Source organism: Saccostrea cucullata, unplaced genomic scaffold (genome assembly GCF_032062105.1).
Source record: "Saccostrea cucullata isolate Sc308-1 unplaced genomic scaffold, CSIRO_AGI_Scuc_v1 ctg269, whole genome shotgun sequence".
NCBI lineage: Eukaryota > Metazoa > Mollusca > Bivalvia > Ostreida > Ostreidae > Saccostrea > Saccostrea cuccullata.
This window is the reverse complement of record NW_026935187.1, coordinates 266336-284010: the sequence shown is the minus strand read 5'-3', so window position 1 is coordinate 284010 and position 17675 is coordinate 266336. Positions and strand designations below refer to the sequence as shown.

The window sequence follows — 17675 nt, the reverse complement described above, 5'->3', positions numbered from 1 at the left end:
GCTCTATTCATAGCGTAAACTTTTTGTATGCGTTGGAAATTTTCTATGTTTTATTTCGTGATTATAAATAAAAAGATATGTTTCTTTGGAAAATAAATTTTTCAAGAATATTCAAAATCGTATTAAGAAATTCTTGGTTGTGATTTAGTTTGAATCTAATCAACCAGTACTGTGAATTTTGGCGATAATAGTAATGCCAGACTTAAAACACTATTACTTTTTAATACTGTTTTCGTATATGATGTTTTCTACGACAAAGACGTGCCAAAATGTTGTAAAGCTGAAAAATAAAAAGAAAAAAAGAAAGAGAGGGTAAGAAAGAGGGAGAGAGTGGTGTGAGAGAAAATATGATGGGAGAGGGAGACATAGGTTAGGGAAAAAATGAAAGGGAACCTTTTCTTTTTCTTTTTACCTGCCCTACATACCTATGCCTCCTTAACTCTCTACTCCTGGTTGGAGTCGGGACATTCTCCTAGTTTGAGTGGGTAAACGTCATTCTCTCATACTCCGTACTTGAGAGAGAGAGAGAGAGAGAAGAAAGAAAGAGTGGAAAGAAAGTTGAGGGAGAGAGATATAGTGTGTGTGGGAGGAGAGTGTATGTTTGAGAGAGAGAGAGTGTGTGGGGGGGGGAAAGAGTGTGTGGGGGAGGAAAGAGTGTGTGGGGAGAGAGAGAGAGAGAGTGTGTGTGTGTATGGGGGAGAGAAAGTGTTTGTGGGGGGGAGAGTGTGTGTGTGTGGGGAGAGAGAGTGTGGGTAGAGACAGAGTGTGTGTGGGGGGGGAGTGTGGGGGGGGGAGTGTGGGGAGAGAGAATGTTGGGGGGAGATTGCGGGGAGAGAGAGAGAATGGGAGAGAGAAAGAGTAAGTGACATTGAGAGAGGGGGATCAAGGAGGACAGTGAGGAGAGAGTGAGAGAAATTGGGGTAGAATGGAGAGAGTAGGAGGAGATAGAGTTGGGAGAGAGAGAGTGTGGCACCCCAGAGTGTGGCATCCAGTTTGGAGAGAGAGGAGAGAGAGAGAGACAGTAGGGAGGTCCGTTTAACACTTTACAATTGAAATTTCTAAAATAATTTTGGATTTTAGAATATTTTGAGTTTTAGAATATTACATGTAACGAATTAGTTCAAATATCTACATTTCAAAAAACTCTAACTGATTTGGTATATTGAAATTTTATATTTTAGTTCAAAAACCTAACTTTTTAAATTTCTAAAAATGTTTTAGAATTTCAATATTTTAGACTTTTACCTTAAATGTTCAAATTTCAAATTTCCAACAACGAATTTTTATTTTAAACGTTTGACTTTTTATTCTACCGTTTGTTTATGCTTAACAAACTAAAGTTCAGTTAGTAACATTTTTCGTCTTTTAATTATTTAAAATTTACTTCAAACTTTTAAATTTCAACTTTCAAAAGGTTTCGGATTTTAAAAATTTAGTATAATGATTCAAACATTCAAATTTCAAATAACCAAAACACAATGAGTTTCAGATTTTTAATTTAAATATCCAAAATATTAAATTTCCAATCCCGATCTGAATTTTGCATATAAGTTGAATATTCTAACTATCTAAAAGTTCTTTTGCTTAACCAAAGGAGTTTTTGAAATAGTTTCAAAATTCAAATCAGGTTTGGAATTTGATTTTTTGGATATTTGAAGTAAACTTCCAAAAACTCAAAATGTAAAAAGTGTTTTGGTTATTTAAAAGTCGAGTGTTTGAATCAAAATTATAAATTTCTAAAAATCTAAAACGTTTGCAAGTTGGAAGTTGAAAGTAAATTTTAAATAATCAAAAGACAAAAAATGTTACTAAATTTTAGAATGTTAAGCGTAAACTTCCTGAAGAAACGGTAGATTAAAAACTCAAAAGTTTAAAATACAAAATTTGTTTTTGGAAATTTGATTACCATGTAAGCAGAATTTTTAGCAAAGAAATAATTTTGGCGTTATTAACGAGGGTGCTGAGATCGCTAAAATTGAATATCGCTAGAAAATCATTGTGTTTTATTTGTAATAGCTTCTAAAGAGAGCATTTGAAAATCGTTAAAATTATACCTCGCTAGCTAAAAAGCCTCTCGCTAAAATTTCCACTTACTAGTATACGGTATTTAAGGTAAAAATCTAATATATCAAAATTATAAAACCTGTTTTGGAAATTTGACAAGTTAGATTTTTGAAATAAAATATTAAATTTCAATGTATCAAATCAGTTTGAGTTTTTGAAAGTCTTAAATTTGAATTAATATATTAATTGATATATTTATATTCTTAAACTCAAAATCATTTTAGAAATTTAAATTGTTAAGTGTTTCACGGATCCCCGTGGAGATGAGGTATACATGTATATAAAAATGGTAAAATTAATAAGTTTTTTACTGTTTAAGTAAAAAAAAAAAAGAAAACAAAACAAATTTGTACTAGTCAAAATCTGGAATATGGGTGGGATTGGGGTTGATCGAACCGGACACCCCCCCCCCAAAAAAAAAAAAAAAAAAAAAAAAAAAAAAAAAAAAAACAGATCATCACGCACCACTAGGCTACACACATACAATTAAGTTGAAGAGTAGCCTGGAACTTTGTGCTACATTTTAATGTCTATTTATACTGTTGTACACTTATTCAAAAACAAGTTTGGATTTTTTTTTACTTTTAATTATACAAGAATTTTCATCGATTAATATTTTCGTTCCCCACTGAATGTGGGTATATTGATTTCGGTCTGTCTGTCCGTCCGTTCGTCTGTCTGTCTGCCAAAAAGCCAAAGGCCAAGGTCATAATTAAAAAAAAATTCTGACTGTTTTCCCAGATAGCAGATCATCGTTGGCCCAATCTTACATTATGATTGTATTATCGCTGTTGGGTTACCTTTATTGGGCCAACGGTGGTCCAACATGGAATATTGATAATTGGTTATGTATAATGGAGCCAGTGTTGGGCTAACTGTTGGCGTTATTTCATAAAACTATTATCATGAGAGAAAATATCTGTTGGGGAATTGGCATCGGCCCCAAGTTGCTCAATATACCATGAATCTGGCTGAGCATCATGGGTAGACAATATCCGGGCTACATGTAATATCCGCGCCATTTTTATGAGACTGATACCTTACATATCTGCATCCACTTAATTTGTAAGTATTTATAATATGTTTGCTTCGACACAGCTTAATTAACGTTTATAGTTTAAACGATATCGTGTACAAATCTGTGTAAATCAGACACGGGGAAGTGCAGAGGTCAGGTGCTGTTGGGTCATCATTGTCCCAGATAGCATGCAAACATTGGGCCAACGTTGGGCCAATGTCATCGGTTACATTGGGCCAATGTTGCCAAATGACATTGGCCCAATGCAAGTTTGCCCATCGGCCCAATTTGGCCCTATATATTGGGCCAACGTTGGCCCAATGTAGAGTGTTATTTCTACAGATATTGGCCCAACCTTGCGGCAACATTGACCCAATGAATGCGACATTGGGCCAATGTTGGCCCAACGTTAACAAGAACATTGGGCCGATGTTGGCCCAGTGTCATTTTGCTCATTGGCCCAGTGTTGACCCGATATACATGCATTCGACCAACATTGGGCCAAGGTGTGCCAAGGACAGGGATGGGGGAGGAAGAAACTGACAGAGAAGAAAAGAATGGGGAGGAGAGTCGGGAGGGAGGAGAGGAGACTTAGGAGAGGGCTCAGATGGAAAGTGGTAGTGCCTAACTTTTTTCTGTTATATACTGTGACATACCTAAACTTACATATAGACAGACAGGAGAAAAAACAATATGCGCCTCCGATCTATCAATCCGGGCGCATAAAAACCAGTGACAATTGTGAACCAATGACAAGGAAAAAGTCTTTTCTAAGCGTTTATTTAACAGTAGTGAAATTATTAGAGAATACAAATGATGATCGTATAGTGGTTAAGAACGAGAGAGATGACACTAATCCTAAATAGGCTCGTGATCGTATAGTGTCTCACGATCCCTCCTAGAACGTTGCTCCAAAGAGCCCCGCTCTGAGAAGTGCGGCCCAGATGAGAGCGAGAGAATGAGCGCTTCGTAAAGTTAGACTGTCATTTTATAATGTACAGTACATGATACTTATTTACATATGAAACAAACAAATCCGATTCAAGTAAACAAGTTATACAGTAAATTTGGTCAAAATCCGAGAACTTTATAAAATAAATTATAATATAAACATAAGCTTCAGTTCAGTGTTTTGGTATTGTGCAAAAGTTAATATAATGTTTAAGTAAGTTTTTGCAATGTTCCGTTACTCTTCCTGTATTGATATCCGAAGATAGATAAACATCCTGGTTGATTACAGTGTCCTTAATCCGATTAATGGGTTTGTTTACTTTTACGGAAAGTTATTACACTTTCACATCCCAATTGGATTATATAGGTCAGTGCACTCATCATGAGTACATTTTAATAAGCTTATTTTATTTTCTTGATTAAAATAATTGTCTCAAACCCTATAGGTTTACACAATTGAAAAGTTTTAAAATTGTTCAATCTCATCTTATGTTTGAACTTATGTAAAATTCAACACATGGGATTGATAAAGTGATAAAGTACATTTGCGAGAAGTCAACGTCTTTCAGTACTCCCAGTACTTTGATTTTTTTATAAGTATTATTCATTAAAATTTCTTATCCAGTAAAAATTTGTTTGGATCGAGGTTCCGATAATGAATCCTTAAAAATCTTTGACTGACCGCTGTCAGTCAAGGAATCGTTGGGCCTAAAGGAGTCAATGAGTCGAAGGGTGATTGGAAACTTATTAAAAGTCGGGTTCGATCTTCGAAACCCTTTCATCGTAACAACGATCACGATGCACAACCCGACCTGACAAGTCGAACAACCAGAGACCACATGATGATGAGAATGAAATGAGGATTTGACATGTACGGAGACTCTGGTAATACTCTATTATTAGTCATAAAAGTATATCAGTACGTATGAATCTCTTAACTAAAAGATTTACTACTGTGTAACTGTAACAGCATTAATATTTTCAAAACAATATTCTTTCCGAATTTTCTCGTAGAACAGGAACTTTTTATTTACAGTGTTGATTAACCTTTGTTGTTTTGGGTTCGGTTATAATTTTGAAATTTTATTATGTTTTAGAAATTTTTAAAATATATTGAACTATTACAGGATGATGAAAAAAAATTATCAGTAACACGTGAACAGGTGAAGTAGGTAAGAAGAAATGCATAAAGAAATATATGTATAGACTTGGAAACGAACCCAGGAACCCTGAACTTCTAGTCAAGTGCTCTACCACTAACCCACATGTATCTAGGCAAATATTCTCAATCTATAAAGCCCTAACTGTAACCTTTTCAAACAAACATAAATTGCTGCAAATTAAGAACTTAAAAAAAATGTTGTTACACTCAATCTCCCCCATGGCAAGGAGATTTTCAAAAATTGGCATGTACATGTATGTATTTACAAACTGATCTCAGACACAAAGATTAGGAGCAGCTCTTCTGCACGAGTGCAACAGAGTTCTTTCATAAATGTCACGAGCTTTTTCTTCATTCAATGTTCTACAATATAAAAAAAACCCATTAAACATACATTGATAACATCCATATTTTCCACCATACAGGGGTGGGTAAGGGGGTATTCTGTTGCATGATTGGCAGTGATCAAGTTCTCAAATTACTATCATTTTATTATTAAACCCATACCTAGGTAACTTTTGACATGCCTGAGACCTGAGTGACTTTGTACATTCAATCAGAGAGAAAATGAACATCAACACTCGTACATGTGTTACATTAATAAATATACATGCTTCCCTTCTTACACAGTCTTTGACCTTAAAGACATCTCCCCCCACTATCCACCAAACGTAGAGAAAAGAAGGAATGGAGAGAGAAAATATATGACTGGACTGGGAATTGAACTTGGGACACTTAATAGTCAGGTGCTCTACCAATGACCTACCCAGGAAAATATCCATGGTCCTGATATCACTATAACTGCTACATGTGTAATTTTTAAAGGAATAGCAATAGAGCTTCAAGGAGGTAGTGAACATTGTAAACCGAAAGATTTGAATTCTGTGGGTCATGAAAAATATGTTTAAAATTTAGAATAGATTTGCTCGTTAGTGCCATCTCTCTCTCTCTCCAAACATATATGCATTCTGTACATCTAGATGGACATAATATTTTCATAAATTTTCAATTTTTGTCTAGGATGTGGGGTTTAAACTCCATTTTTTAGAAACCTGAAATAAACTTTAACAATTTAAAGTTAATGTAGAATGAAGGCTTGAACCATTTATTATTCAAAAATAATTTGAAATAACTCTTTCGTCCCATTTCCTACATATGCTTTAAAACTTGATTTAAAAAAAATATCAATCAATAAGATATTCAATTAAATAAATTTTAAATAGGTTACATGTATGATAATGCTAAAGATGACATTACCAACAACATAATTGTAGAAAATCAAACCTTCACTGAACTTTGAAAGTTGAAATTATGTCAGCTGGTCAGACACCCTTGGTGTCAGAGCAATTAAAGGATTACCCTAGATCACCTTCATGTATGTCCCAGTTCTTAAATTTGGAAGAAAATAAAGGTCATGCAAAATAAGTCTTTAATTTTATTATCACTACAGAGTCAAACCTAATTATTTCAAGCTTAAAGCCGCTGAATCAGAAGCAGGCACATATTATCTTATACAATAAAAGTATGTCATTACATAGAAAATATATGAAAATGAATTATAAGATTGATGAAATAGTTTATTACAACAGTCCTTACAAGGAAAATATAGATCAAAAACCTTATTAAAAAACCTTTCTGACAGGAAGTTACAATCTGTCGTGAAGTCACTTTTGAAAAAAATAAATTTATCAGTTATTTCTAATTACATGTTTGAAGAACAAACCCGGAATTTTTTTCCATTAGTAGAAGCGAAAGTCTTACTATATCTTTTAAAAATTAAGAAATTAATGGAATATAATCCACAGTATTTTTTCTATTAATATGCACATTTAAAAGAATAAAGGAAAATCAGATGTTTTAAAAAGATTTTTTATGAAGTAAGTTCAGTAACGAAGGCTAAAATATCGTCCGTGTGCTGTTGTGAAAATAAAATGCTCGGGTTTGTTCTTCATTGTGAGAGAAATAAGCGATAAATTTAATTTTTCGAAGGTGATTTCACAACATTGCAAAAAGCGATATCATAGTAGGATTATTTTTTGTGTGACCCAACAAAAATTATTTTTTTAACTTTTGAAATTTGGTATCATTTAAAAGAAAAAGACTTTGAGGATATAATTTGACAAAAGTTGAAATAATTTATGGACAATTATTTTTCATGAAGAAAACAAATATATTTTTTTTGCGATTAGAATTGGACTAAGCGGCTTTAAGCAGACCAATATTAATCTTCAAAATGTCCAAAGAAATGAATGAACATGATTAAATGTTGAAAAAAATATGAAGCAAAGTAGTTGGAACTCCAGGAACTGCCAGCTCACTTTGACATATTAACCCTGCAATTCAAAATTTCAGTTTTATCAAAGTTCAACTGTAAATATACTCCTTGACCTTGTTTATTCATAAGTCAGAGCTTCAAACAAACCACCACAAAATATATAAATATCAGAACTGTTACCTAATACATGAATATGAAATACACACACCAGATTTTTGTAAAGCTGCTTTGTAAAGTTGGGTGCCCTTCAGCACAGTAAACTTTATGGATTTTTCAATATCCTGTTCCAGTTTCTATGTTTTTCAACCTGCAGACATATAAGTCTTGCAATATTTTACATTGTTTAATTATCTGTGCGTCCCTATTAATACATGTAGTCATATACAAGTACATGTCAGGCAATCTTTACATAATTGTAGTCTTAACAAATATGAATTCTCGCATAGGATTCCTGTATGTACAGGTATGGTGTTGTTCGCCCCAACCCCCCATCCATCACACCTGTCGTGCACCTCCTGTAAACTGGCAAGTAGTCACAATGGTTTTTATTTCACTAAATGTTCATGATTCGTCATTTTTTCGTGAAATTAAACCCATCCTAAATGCTATCCTTGGTTTTTAAAAATGCATAATATACAATTATCACTTCAATAGATTGAGAAGGTAAAAACCTAGAATCGCTAAGTAAAGTTAATTTGTTTTACAGTTTGGAATTTAAAATTTGAAAATTTTTAATGTAATCAATTGTGATAGTCATGTTCATAAATGTGGTTTATATAAACCAACTTTGTGAGGTATATTGTCAATTTGTAAACCAATGATGTTGAAGGATTTGATGAGAATTCAGATTTTTTTTTCATATTCAACATTAAAAATGTGTGAGGGTTGATGGTTGCATGATATTCAGCTAGTGATAAAATCTTTAGTAAAGGGATATATTTGTATATAAAAAAAATAATCGTTATGACATCCAAATTCTGCTCAAGGAGGAAAACCATGAAATTTGATGTTAAGAACCCTCTCTACACTGCACACATAAAAGGTCTGATTCTATAGTTTTTTTTTTTTTTGCAGTTTTTTTTTTTTTTTTTTTGCAGTTAGAGTGATTTAAATAGATTTAAATTCTTAAAAAATAGAAATTTAAGGTATTAATTTCTCAATTTGTAATCAATTCAACTATTCTTAACATTTTGAAAGGCCAAGATAAATTAATTGAACATGTAATTAACATGTATTTTCTCTATGGTACTGTGTTGTATTTGAACATTTTTCCTTGGGGTAAATGCTATGTACCATACAATGAAAATTTTATAGATACGTTTAATATTAACATCTTTATACAATATAATTTTCTCAATGTCCAAAAAAAAAAAATTTTGCACTGGTGTAGAGAGGGTCCTTAAAAGTATATATGCTCTGCAAAACATTCCCTTCCATTCATTGATAATCCAGTTCACAAGTAATAAATTTATATGAAAACACAGTTATAATTGCAAAAAATAAAAGCAGTTAGTTATCCAATGGGAATCAGTTACTGTATTAATTCATGATCATTTCATGTGTCCAATCGCTATTTATACTTTAACGTGTAAAATGGAAATTCCTATGATACAAAAAAGTGTTACATACAACAATTAATAACCACGCAGAATGAGACATGCTGTAAGTTAAAGGATGACCATGTGACTGTATTCTATTTTTGTTATTTAATTTAATTATTTAGATGTCACTAAGCATGCTAACCAATTGAAGCAGTTATAATTATTATTTATCTCACAAATATGCTTTTCTCTTAGATAATTAATTTTATTTATTTATCTATATATAAGTATAAAAATATAGACATGTAACAAACAAACTTGTATGGAACCACAACTTTGGGGCTATAATTTCTCTTTTAGTTAGGTAGCATATTATTCCTGTCTGTCATGACCAAGTTATGTCTCTTGGTGGAATTTTTTTTTCTTATTACTTATTGCAACTTGGCTAGATAAAGAATGTCACATAGCTTTGCTAATCTATATTTTTATTTATATAGTTTTCATTAAAGTATTATTCTTTTATACAGACAGAAGGAATGCAATTACATCAGAGAGAGGAACTGGAATGTCTTTAAAATCAGGCTGAAGGAATGGAATCATGACTGGAACTTGACTTATTATTTAATAAAATCTATATCACAACACAAAAATGGTATCAGTGAAAGGCATAACCTCTAAAACCAAACAGCTGGAGAAACTGAAGTTCCTCTCAACAGTCATACTGATAGTGGCTCTAGGACTGGGACTGTACACCCAATGGCAAGTGACAGAAAACACAGCCATTTTGATTATCTCCCTTGTGGGCCTGTTAGTATTTGGCATTTCCTGTGCCCTACAGTTCTACTTTCACTATCCGTATATAGGACAGGTGTTGTTCCATATTTGGCTTGGATGCATTCTGGGAATTATAATTTTCTCAGAGGAGAAGGAGATCCAGTATATGATGCTACAGGAAGTAATGAATATTCTGTTTATTACCAGTTTGTGTGTTCACTGTTTCTGGACTGTGCTACAGCGGGTACTGAGGCTGCACAATCACACCCCATCGCTGTGTTCAAAAGAAGAGGTCCTGGAAGGGATAGGGTTTGCCATTTCTACCTTGATCACAGGGAACGATGCTATTGCTATCTCTCTTATGATGATAGCAGTTTCATGTAATTTAGTTGCCATAAGGCTGAAGTCCTATCTAGGTTTGTTGAACTTTATAGGACTTGTGTGTCTAGCTTGCTTTGTGTTTTATAATGATTTGAACATCTCTGTTAATGTATATGGCTTAGCCTGTTTTGTGGGTCGACATGCATTTGAGCCAATCATTGACTTGTATTTCTCAGGATTGTCGACCTTAGAGAGGTGGGAATCTTTCTTTAAACTGCCCAGATTCTGGAGGCATATAATTGTTTTATTTATGTTTTTACTCAACTTAGTAACAGGAGGGATTGTGGGACAGTTATCTGGTAATCATAAGGAGTGGTTCATTGTTGTGCCCTTGTTTATTTTATTTGCCATACTATGGCTCTGCTTTCATTTCTTGTCTTTCATCACTTGCTGGAAACTCATGAGTAAAATCTCGGACTGCAACCTCACATTCGCCAGTCTTCCAGATGAAAACAAAAACATGAACCAAATCATGGCTTCCAAAGGTGTTCGACATTTCAGCTTGATCTCTCAGCGATTGGTGTGCATCACCTTGGCAACAACTGTAATATTGATGGGCATAGGGTGGACAACCAGAACTGCCTATAGCCTCAGCCTCATTTCTATTTTGCTGCCCATTGAATGTGCAACCCTAAGTCTATTTTGGGAGCTAGGGGCCTTTCTAGGGGGAACTGTGACAGGGTATGCAATTATTGCTCCAAACACTGGACATAGGTAAGATATGAACATACTTACACTGTATATTGAAAGTACTTTTTGGACACTGTGAACTTTAATAGTGTTGAACTGTTTATTGTTTTCATCAGAAATTATTTTGATGCATTATAAAAGAAATAAGCGATAAATCATAGCAAACTATTGTGTATCTACGTGAAGTTGTATTGATCTCTGTGAATCAATTAACAGTACATCTCTGAATCGATTAAAAGTACACTAAGTACATATAGTACATGATCCCCCCTCCCCTCCCCCCTCCCCATTTTAAAGAATAAAATTTTAAGACTACCTTTAAGATAATTAAAGTTTTTGAATAAGACATTAAAGTGCACAAACTACTGAATTGATTTCTAATGAAACAATTTTAGTTTTTTTGCTGAAAATTTTATTGCATTTCTTACAGAATGAACACTGGTGCCACTTTACTTTCTGGTGCCTTGGTCCAGGATATTGGAAGTAGAGCTACAGCCTCCCTCAACAAAATGAACCAGTTTTTCTCCCATCACATGATTGACTGCTATGGCTGTGACTTCTCTACTAGTGGCATCTCTCTTGACAATCTAGAAAGCAAGGTCAAAGCATTCTTTGATCGCAGGACAAGTGATGGTCCTCAGTTTGATACCTATATTATATACTTTTCTGGAGATACATACGATACAGGAGACTGGGCTTTAACAGGTAAGGAGTCCAGATCGGAAAAGAATTTTTTATATTCATTGTTTTTCAGAAGAGCCCATTGATCCACATATTAAATACCTGCAATTTTTGCATCAAGGCAACACTTTAAAGGTTAATTGTTTTGGGGATATTAAATGTTAAATCTGACATCTGATAATGAATGATCCAGACATTATGACTGACATTTTTTAAGGTTCATTTCATATTAATATATATTTATCATATGTATTGCATGCAGCATTTGAATCATCTTCCTTCCTTATCTGTAAACTTAAGAATATCCATTGATTTGAAATCATTTAGCCTGTTTTGAGAAAACCATACATGAAAGCAATAAAAAATGAACAATTTATTGGTTCACTTCCCCAGAACCCAAAGGTGTCAACTAAACATATTTATACATGCAGTCCTTAAGTGTTCAAGCAGTCTTTACTCCATGCAGGCCAGGGCAGTTAACTGATCACAATGAACAGTTTGCCCTGTGCCAAACTGTCAAATTCACATCTATATACTGAAATTATGCCCTACATGTATTAAACATGTTAAAGGGGAAGGGAGATGGGGTCGGCTGAATTTTCATTAAATACAAAACAGGCTATGGGTATCCCATCTGATTTGAATTGCTGACACAATTAAAGCATCATATGTACATCAATTTTATAAGTATACTGTAAAACTCGGTTATAACGAAGTCACTGGAACCTTTGAAATAACTTGGCTATATCCGTAATTTGTTATATCCGTGTAAGAAATTTGCTGGGGATTACTTCCCTATATCCGTAAATTTTAATTAAGTCCTTAAACAGGGGAGTATATGCAATATCCATGTTCGTCATATGTACGTAATGACGTCATAAATATGACGTAAATTTCAGTTTTTTATGAATTTTGCAGAAAAATGTACATATTTCATCGATATTTTAAATAAAAGTCACCGAGCGCATGTGTGTTCAGGAGAAATATTTTGATATAATGTGTAGAATGATAAATCAATGAAATATGTCAGGCACACATAGAATATTATGTTTTGATTGGATTGCCTTGTACAAATTTAAGATATGTTAAATGTCAAGAATTCTTTTAACTGAAGAAAAAATGAAAAAGGGGCATAGCGGGTACATATTTTTTAGGAATTTTTGCACAGGCACCCATTTTTTTAATACAGGGAAACCCCTATTTTTATACATTTTTTACTATGCAAGAATAAGTAGGGGTGCTCAGTACACAAAACAAGTGTCTGTGGATCTATGAAAGGGCTTTAAATCAGTATTACAGAACACTCCACACGTTGGCTTAATGTTTTTATTATTGATATAATTATTATGTAAACCAAGAAAAAGGAATATACCTGGTACATAGGGAATTCAATATAAGTTTTATTAGATGTATTGATATCTTATTATGTAAGCCCAGAAAAAAAGAAAAGATATGAAGAATTATATATCCCCTAAGTTCCTTCAAACAATGTTTAAAAATTAATTCAGTGAAATTTGTATTATATTCTTTTCCTTAAAGCAATAGATATACCTGACTGTCCTGACACAGTAACCTTGATATTCTTCCCTTCTTTTCAGACATGCTTGGTTTTGTCCCCACAATTAATAAGATTTAATGCTAATGATTATTTGTTTTTCTTTAGAAAAAAAATATACATGTATAAAAGTTCCAATATTTATTGAATTCTGTGCCAACTTTCATCAAATTAAAATAGAATTATCAAGTAATAAATGAAGGATGCTTGAGATAAAAATTCCCTTTGTTTTTTTTTTTTTAAATATATTTGCAATTTCAAGCTACTTTATTATGTCTTTTAACCAAAAGGAATATTTCAATGACGATTAAAAATATCAATTTAGGATCAAGAATGATGATGGTGTTGAAAGTTTATCAAGAGTTGTCTCTCTTGTAATATAATTTTTCACACTTGAGGTAAACTTTTCTTCATTGTCCTTTATAAAGTTAACAATAAGTACGTGTATTCCTAGCTGCAGAACTGTAGATCCGAAAAAAAATATTTTGTCAGACCAGAGTACTACAGTCCCACCCAATGGAAAAAAAAAACCTTTATTTACTGCGCACAAAAAAGTGCGCTCGGTTCTGAATTAATTCTTTGAAATTCTTACCTCAGTTGCAAAAAAACTAGATTAAAAAAAATTCCTTACTCCTCTATCAAGTACTCTCGTAGTTGACATCTGCATGAAGCGTTTTGGGCCAAATTATCTTGCAAACCAAAATGGCAGTATAGACAGGCAAAATTCTCGATGGCCTAGATTTCAGAATCAGGAGGACTACAAACAATACTTTTAAAGCATGTTTTGTGGTGGAAACGATGAAAGAATAATTATGTAAGGAACATGCGGTCAGTAATATTTTGAGATGACAGTTTTAAAAACATGGAGAAATAAATCGAGAAACAGAACACTTTTTTGTGCACAATAAATATGCAGTTTTTTCAATGGGTGGCAGTATATGGGTGGCACTGTAGCTCTCCAGTCTGTCAATATATTTTTTTTCAGAGAGCTACAGTTCTGCAGCTAATGTATTCCCTTAAAAACATTTTTAATGCAAGTTTAAAAATTTAAGAATATCTTAAACTGGCTTATTGGTTTAATAAATTAGGGGATGAAGTATGGACCGGTAATCCCCATTGAAGCAATAATTCAAGGTGTCGTAACAAATTCAGGGAATTAAATAGATGAAGAATGAAAAATGGTTATTCTCAGAAGTCAAATTTTGAACCTAATGAACAGCCCTTATTTAAGGCATATTCCATAGTTTGTATTTACTTCAAATTATTTTGAATAAAATCAAAACTGTAGTTAGAAATCAGAGTATGACAGGGCATCAAGGACAATAGTGGGAAACATGAGAAAACATAATTTGCATAAGGGATGTTTTATACGAAGCCCATTTTGCACTTGAGCACATGCCTTATCCAACTAGATTTCAATGATGTAACAAAATTTTTATAATCTATCATTTTTAAGCCCCCAAATTTATGCCCTTGAATCATTACATTTTTCTTGACTTTATGATTTTTATTATTCTATAGAAAATTATACAAGTCTTTTTCAAAAGCACTCATGACATCATCGTTAGGATTTGGTAAAGTGAGTACAAGATGATTTAGTTTAGGAATTAGTAATGTTTTTATTACAGTCAGTCTTCCAAGAGGAGTAAGTTTGCGAGCTTAAAAACATTTTTAATGCAAGTTTAAACATTTTAAGAATATCTTAAATTGGCTTATTGGTTCAATAAATTAGGGGATGAAGTATGGACAGGTAATCCCCATTGAAGCAATAATTCAAGGTATCATAACAAATTCAGGGAATTAAATAGACGAAGAATGAAAAATGGTTATTCTCAGAAGTCAAATTTTGAGCCTAATGAACAGCCCTTATTTAAGGAATCACTGTCTACTTAGTATAGTATGCCAGGGCATCAACGATAGTGGGAAACATGAAATAATTTGTATAAGGGGCGAAGCCCGTTATGCATAAATTATCCATTTCCTTTTGAAATAAAATTGTATATTTCCATTTCCTTTTGAAATAAAATTGTAGAGTTAGACTTTAAAAATGTAAACATAGATTTAAATTACATGAGGACTCCCATGTCATTTTCAATAGTCCTTGCTGCACGAGATTTACATGCATATTTGGCCTCCTTAGCATCTGACACAGAGACAGATGCACAAGAGATTTGCATGCATATAAAGCCTCCTTAGCTCCTGACCTATCAACCTGCCTAATTTACATTCCAATAGAATTTTCAAGAAATCAACTCTGCTAACTTTCAAAGAGTTATCACAGAAAAAAAAAAATTAGAAATGGAAATATATTAAAATGAATACATTATAAGTGTATGATATTAATCTTTATATATTGTTTTCAGATGGCCGGTCTCTCAGCATTCAGACATTGCTTGACTGGTGGTCAAGTAAGAAGCGAGATTCTGGTTCCCGCCTCATCCTCATCATGGATACAGAAAACTCATATTTGTGGATGAGTTCTATAAGAAGGGTATATGATGATTATGTTGCCATTCAGACCTGCAGATACAACAAAACAAAGGATCCAGAATCGGATTTAGCCAAGGTTGGCCGTTTTACTGAAGACTTTGTAAGTTATAACTTAGGAGAGGAACTGGCTCAGAATTGGAGTGACAAGGATAGAAATGTGCGAGCCCTTTATCAAGTGTCCAGGTGTTGGACAGATTTCACATTCCATCTACCGACCACGGAGGAAATTAATAATCACTGGGATACAAGTTTTCCTAAACTCTTAAAGCCCCTGGTGAGGGCGGTGAACTTTGGTGGGATTGGAAATCCCTGCTTTTGTGTTGGGTGTGTACTGAGATGTCTGAAGAGGAAGAAAATGAAATGGCTGCCCCCTAAAGAATTGAATACTGGTCATAGTTTTAAACTTGTCAAATCATAGATGTTATAGGCAGTTTTAATTTTTTTTTTTTATGCTTGTCCTCTGAAGAATTGAATGGTCTTAGTTTTAAACTTGACCATTTAAAATATAGACAGTTCTTATTTATTTATTTTTTATGAAACGGTTTCCCCTGCAGAATTGAATATTGGTCACAGTTTAAAACTTATCCAATCATAAATGAAAGCAATTTAGATTTATTTAATATTTATTAATTTTTTTTATCATGCATTTTGAGAAAAAGATGTTTAGTCTTGCACATTTTCAACCAATGCATCATATTTCTGGACATCAATGTGATTGTAAACAGAGACTGCCATTCTTGGTTTTTATTAGGTCACCTGAGTTACTCAGGTGACCTATTGCTATCCGTTTTTATCCGTCGTCGTGTGTTGTGTGTTGTGTGTTGTGCGTCGTGTGTTAACATGTTTGTGAACTTACTTCTATGAATGACAATTTCAAAAATTTGGCATAAAGCATCTATGGGTAAGGGGAACAAAAATTGTGAATTTTATCCTTGCCCCCCTGACGCTTTATTGGTGGGACCAAAACCACTAATTTAATGCAATGTTAAAAAATCTTTTCTTTAAAAATATATGGACATCAAGCAGGCAAACTGTATTTCAATGAAATTGTAATCAGAAGGAAAAATTGTGAAATTTATGGCCCTGGGGTAGGGGTTCTGGTGTTAGGGTCCATAAAACACTACAAAATATAGTGAAAATGCATTATTTCTTTGAAAATCTTCCTCTCTGCTCCTGGGTATGTAACTTTCTAAGTACATAGTTATGATGAGTTTATAGTGCCTCTACCAAAATTGTGAATTTTATGGCCCCAGGGTCAGGGGTTCCTGATGTTAGGGTGGGGCTCTTATTATTCAGCAAAAATGCAAATTCTTTGAAGATCTTCACTCTGCTCCTAGGTATTAAATAAACTAAGTGCATAATGATAAGCAAGGGTGCCTTCGAAAATTGTGAAAATTATGGCCCCAGGGTCAGGGGTTAATGGTGTTAGAAATGGGGCTTTATTTGAATATATATTAAATTACATGAATTCTAATGGAAATCTTTTTCTTTGTCCTAGGTTTTAAATAAACAAACTAGGTGCATAGTGATGATGAGCAAGAGTGCCTCTACTAAAATTGTGAATTTTATGGCCCCAGGGTCAGGGGTTCTGGTGTTAGGGCGGGGCTCTGTTGATTATTTTCTAGTGAAAAAACATCTTTGTAAAAAATTTTTCTGCTGCTCCTAGGTATTAAATAAACTAAGTACATAGTTATGATGAGAGTTTTACACACACACAAATTTGTATGAATTTACTGGTGTTAGGGCCATTATCTTTGTATAGTGAAAATACATTAAATCTTTGAAAATTTTCTTCTCCTGGGTATTAAGCAGATGAACTACCTATATAGTTATGATGAGCAAGGTTCCTAATCTTCCATTATTGTGAATTTCAAGGCCCCAGGGTCAGGGGTAAAATAGAAAGGAGGGGGGCTTTTAATTATATACTGAAAATGAATGAATTGCTTGAAATCTGCTCCTTGGTATTAATCAAATATTTTTGAAAAGCAAAGGATTTTTCAAGAATTGTGCAATGTGTGGATCTAGGCCTAAGGGTAAGGGTTCATGTGTTGAAATGCATTTTTTGTTCCTCTACCCTGCCTATGGGTATTAAG

General features: G+C 33.4%; 1 protein-coding gene across 2 annotated transcripts; it reads left to right on the top strand.

Annotated features, from left to right (window-relative positions):
* Positions 1-4801: 4801 nt before the first annotated feature.
* LOC134242108 (transmembrane protein 168-like) lies at positions 4802-16295 on the top strand. 2 transcript variants are annotated; one of them, XM_062724133.1, is made up of 4 exons: positions 4802-4918; positions 9539-10880; positions 11287-11561; positions 15456-16295. In XM_062724133.1, the coding sequence occupies exons 2-4, from the start codon at positions 9661-9663 to the stop codon at positions 15998-16000; spliced, it is 2040 nt and encodes a 679-aa protein (XP_062580117.1). In that variant the 5' UTR covers positions 4802-4918; positions 9539-9660; the 3' UTR covers positions 16001-16295. The 2 variants fall into 2 exon arrangements, with proteins under 2 accessions (XP_062580117.1, XP_062580118.1); XM_062724134.1 differs by having other exon boundaries at positions 4819-4904.
* Positions 16296-17675: the final 1380 nt, after the last annotated feature.

Coding starts and splice junctions, on each gene's coding strand:
- LOC134242108 (XM_062724133.1), top strand. CDS start 9,661: ATGGTATCAGTGAAAGGCATAACCTCTAAAACCAAACAGCTGGAGAAA. Junction 10,881..11,286: donor GCTCCAAACACTGGACATAG/GTAAGATATGAA, acceptor CATTTCTTACAG/AATGAACACTGGTGCCACTT. Junction 11,562..15,455: donor AGGAGACTGGGCTTTAACAG/GTAAGGAGTCCA, acceptor TATTGTTTTCAG/ATGGCCGGTCTCTCAGCATT.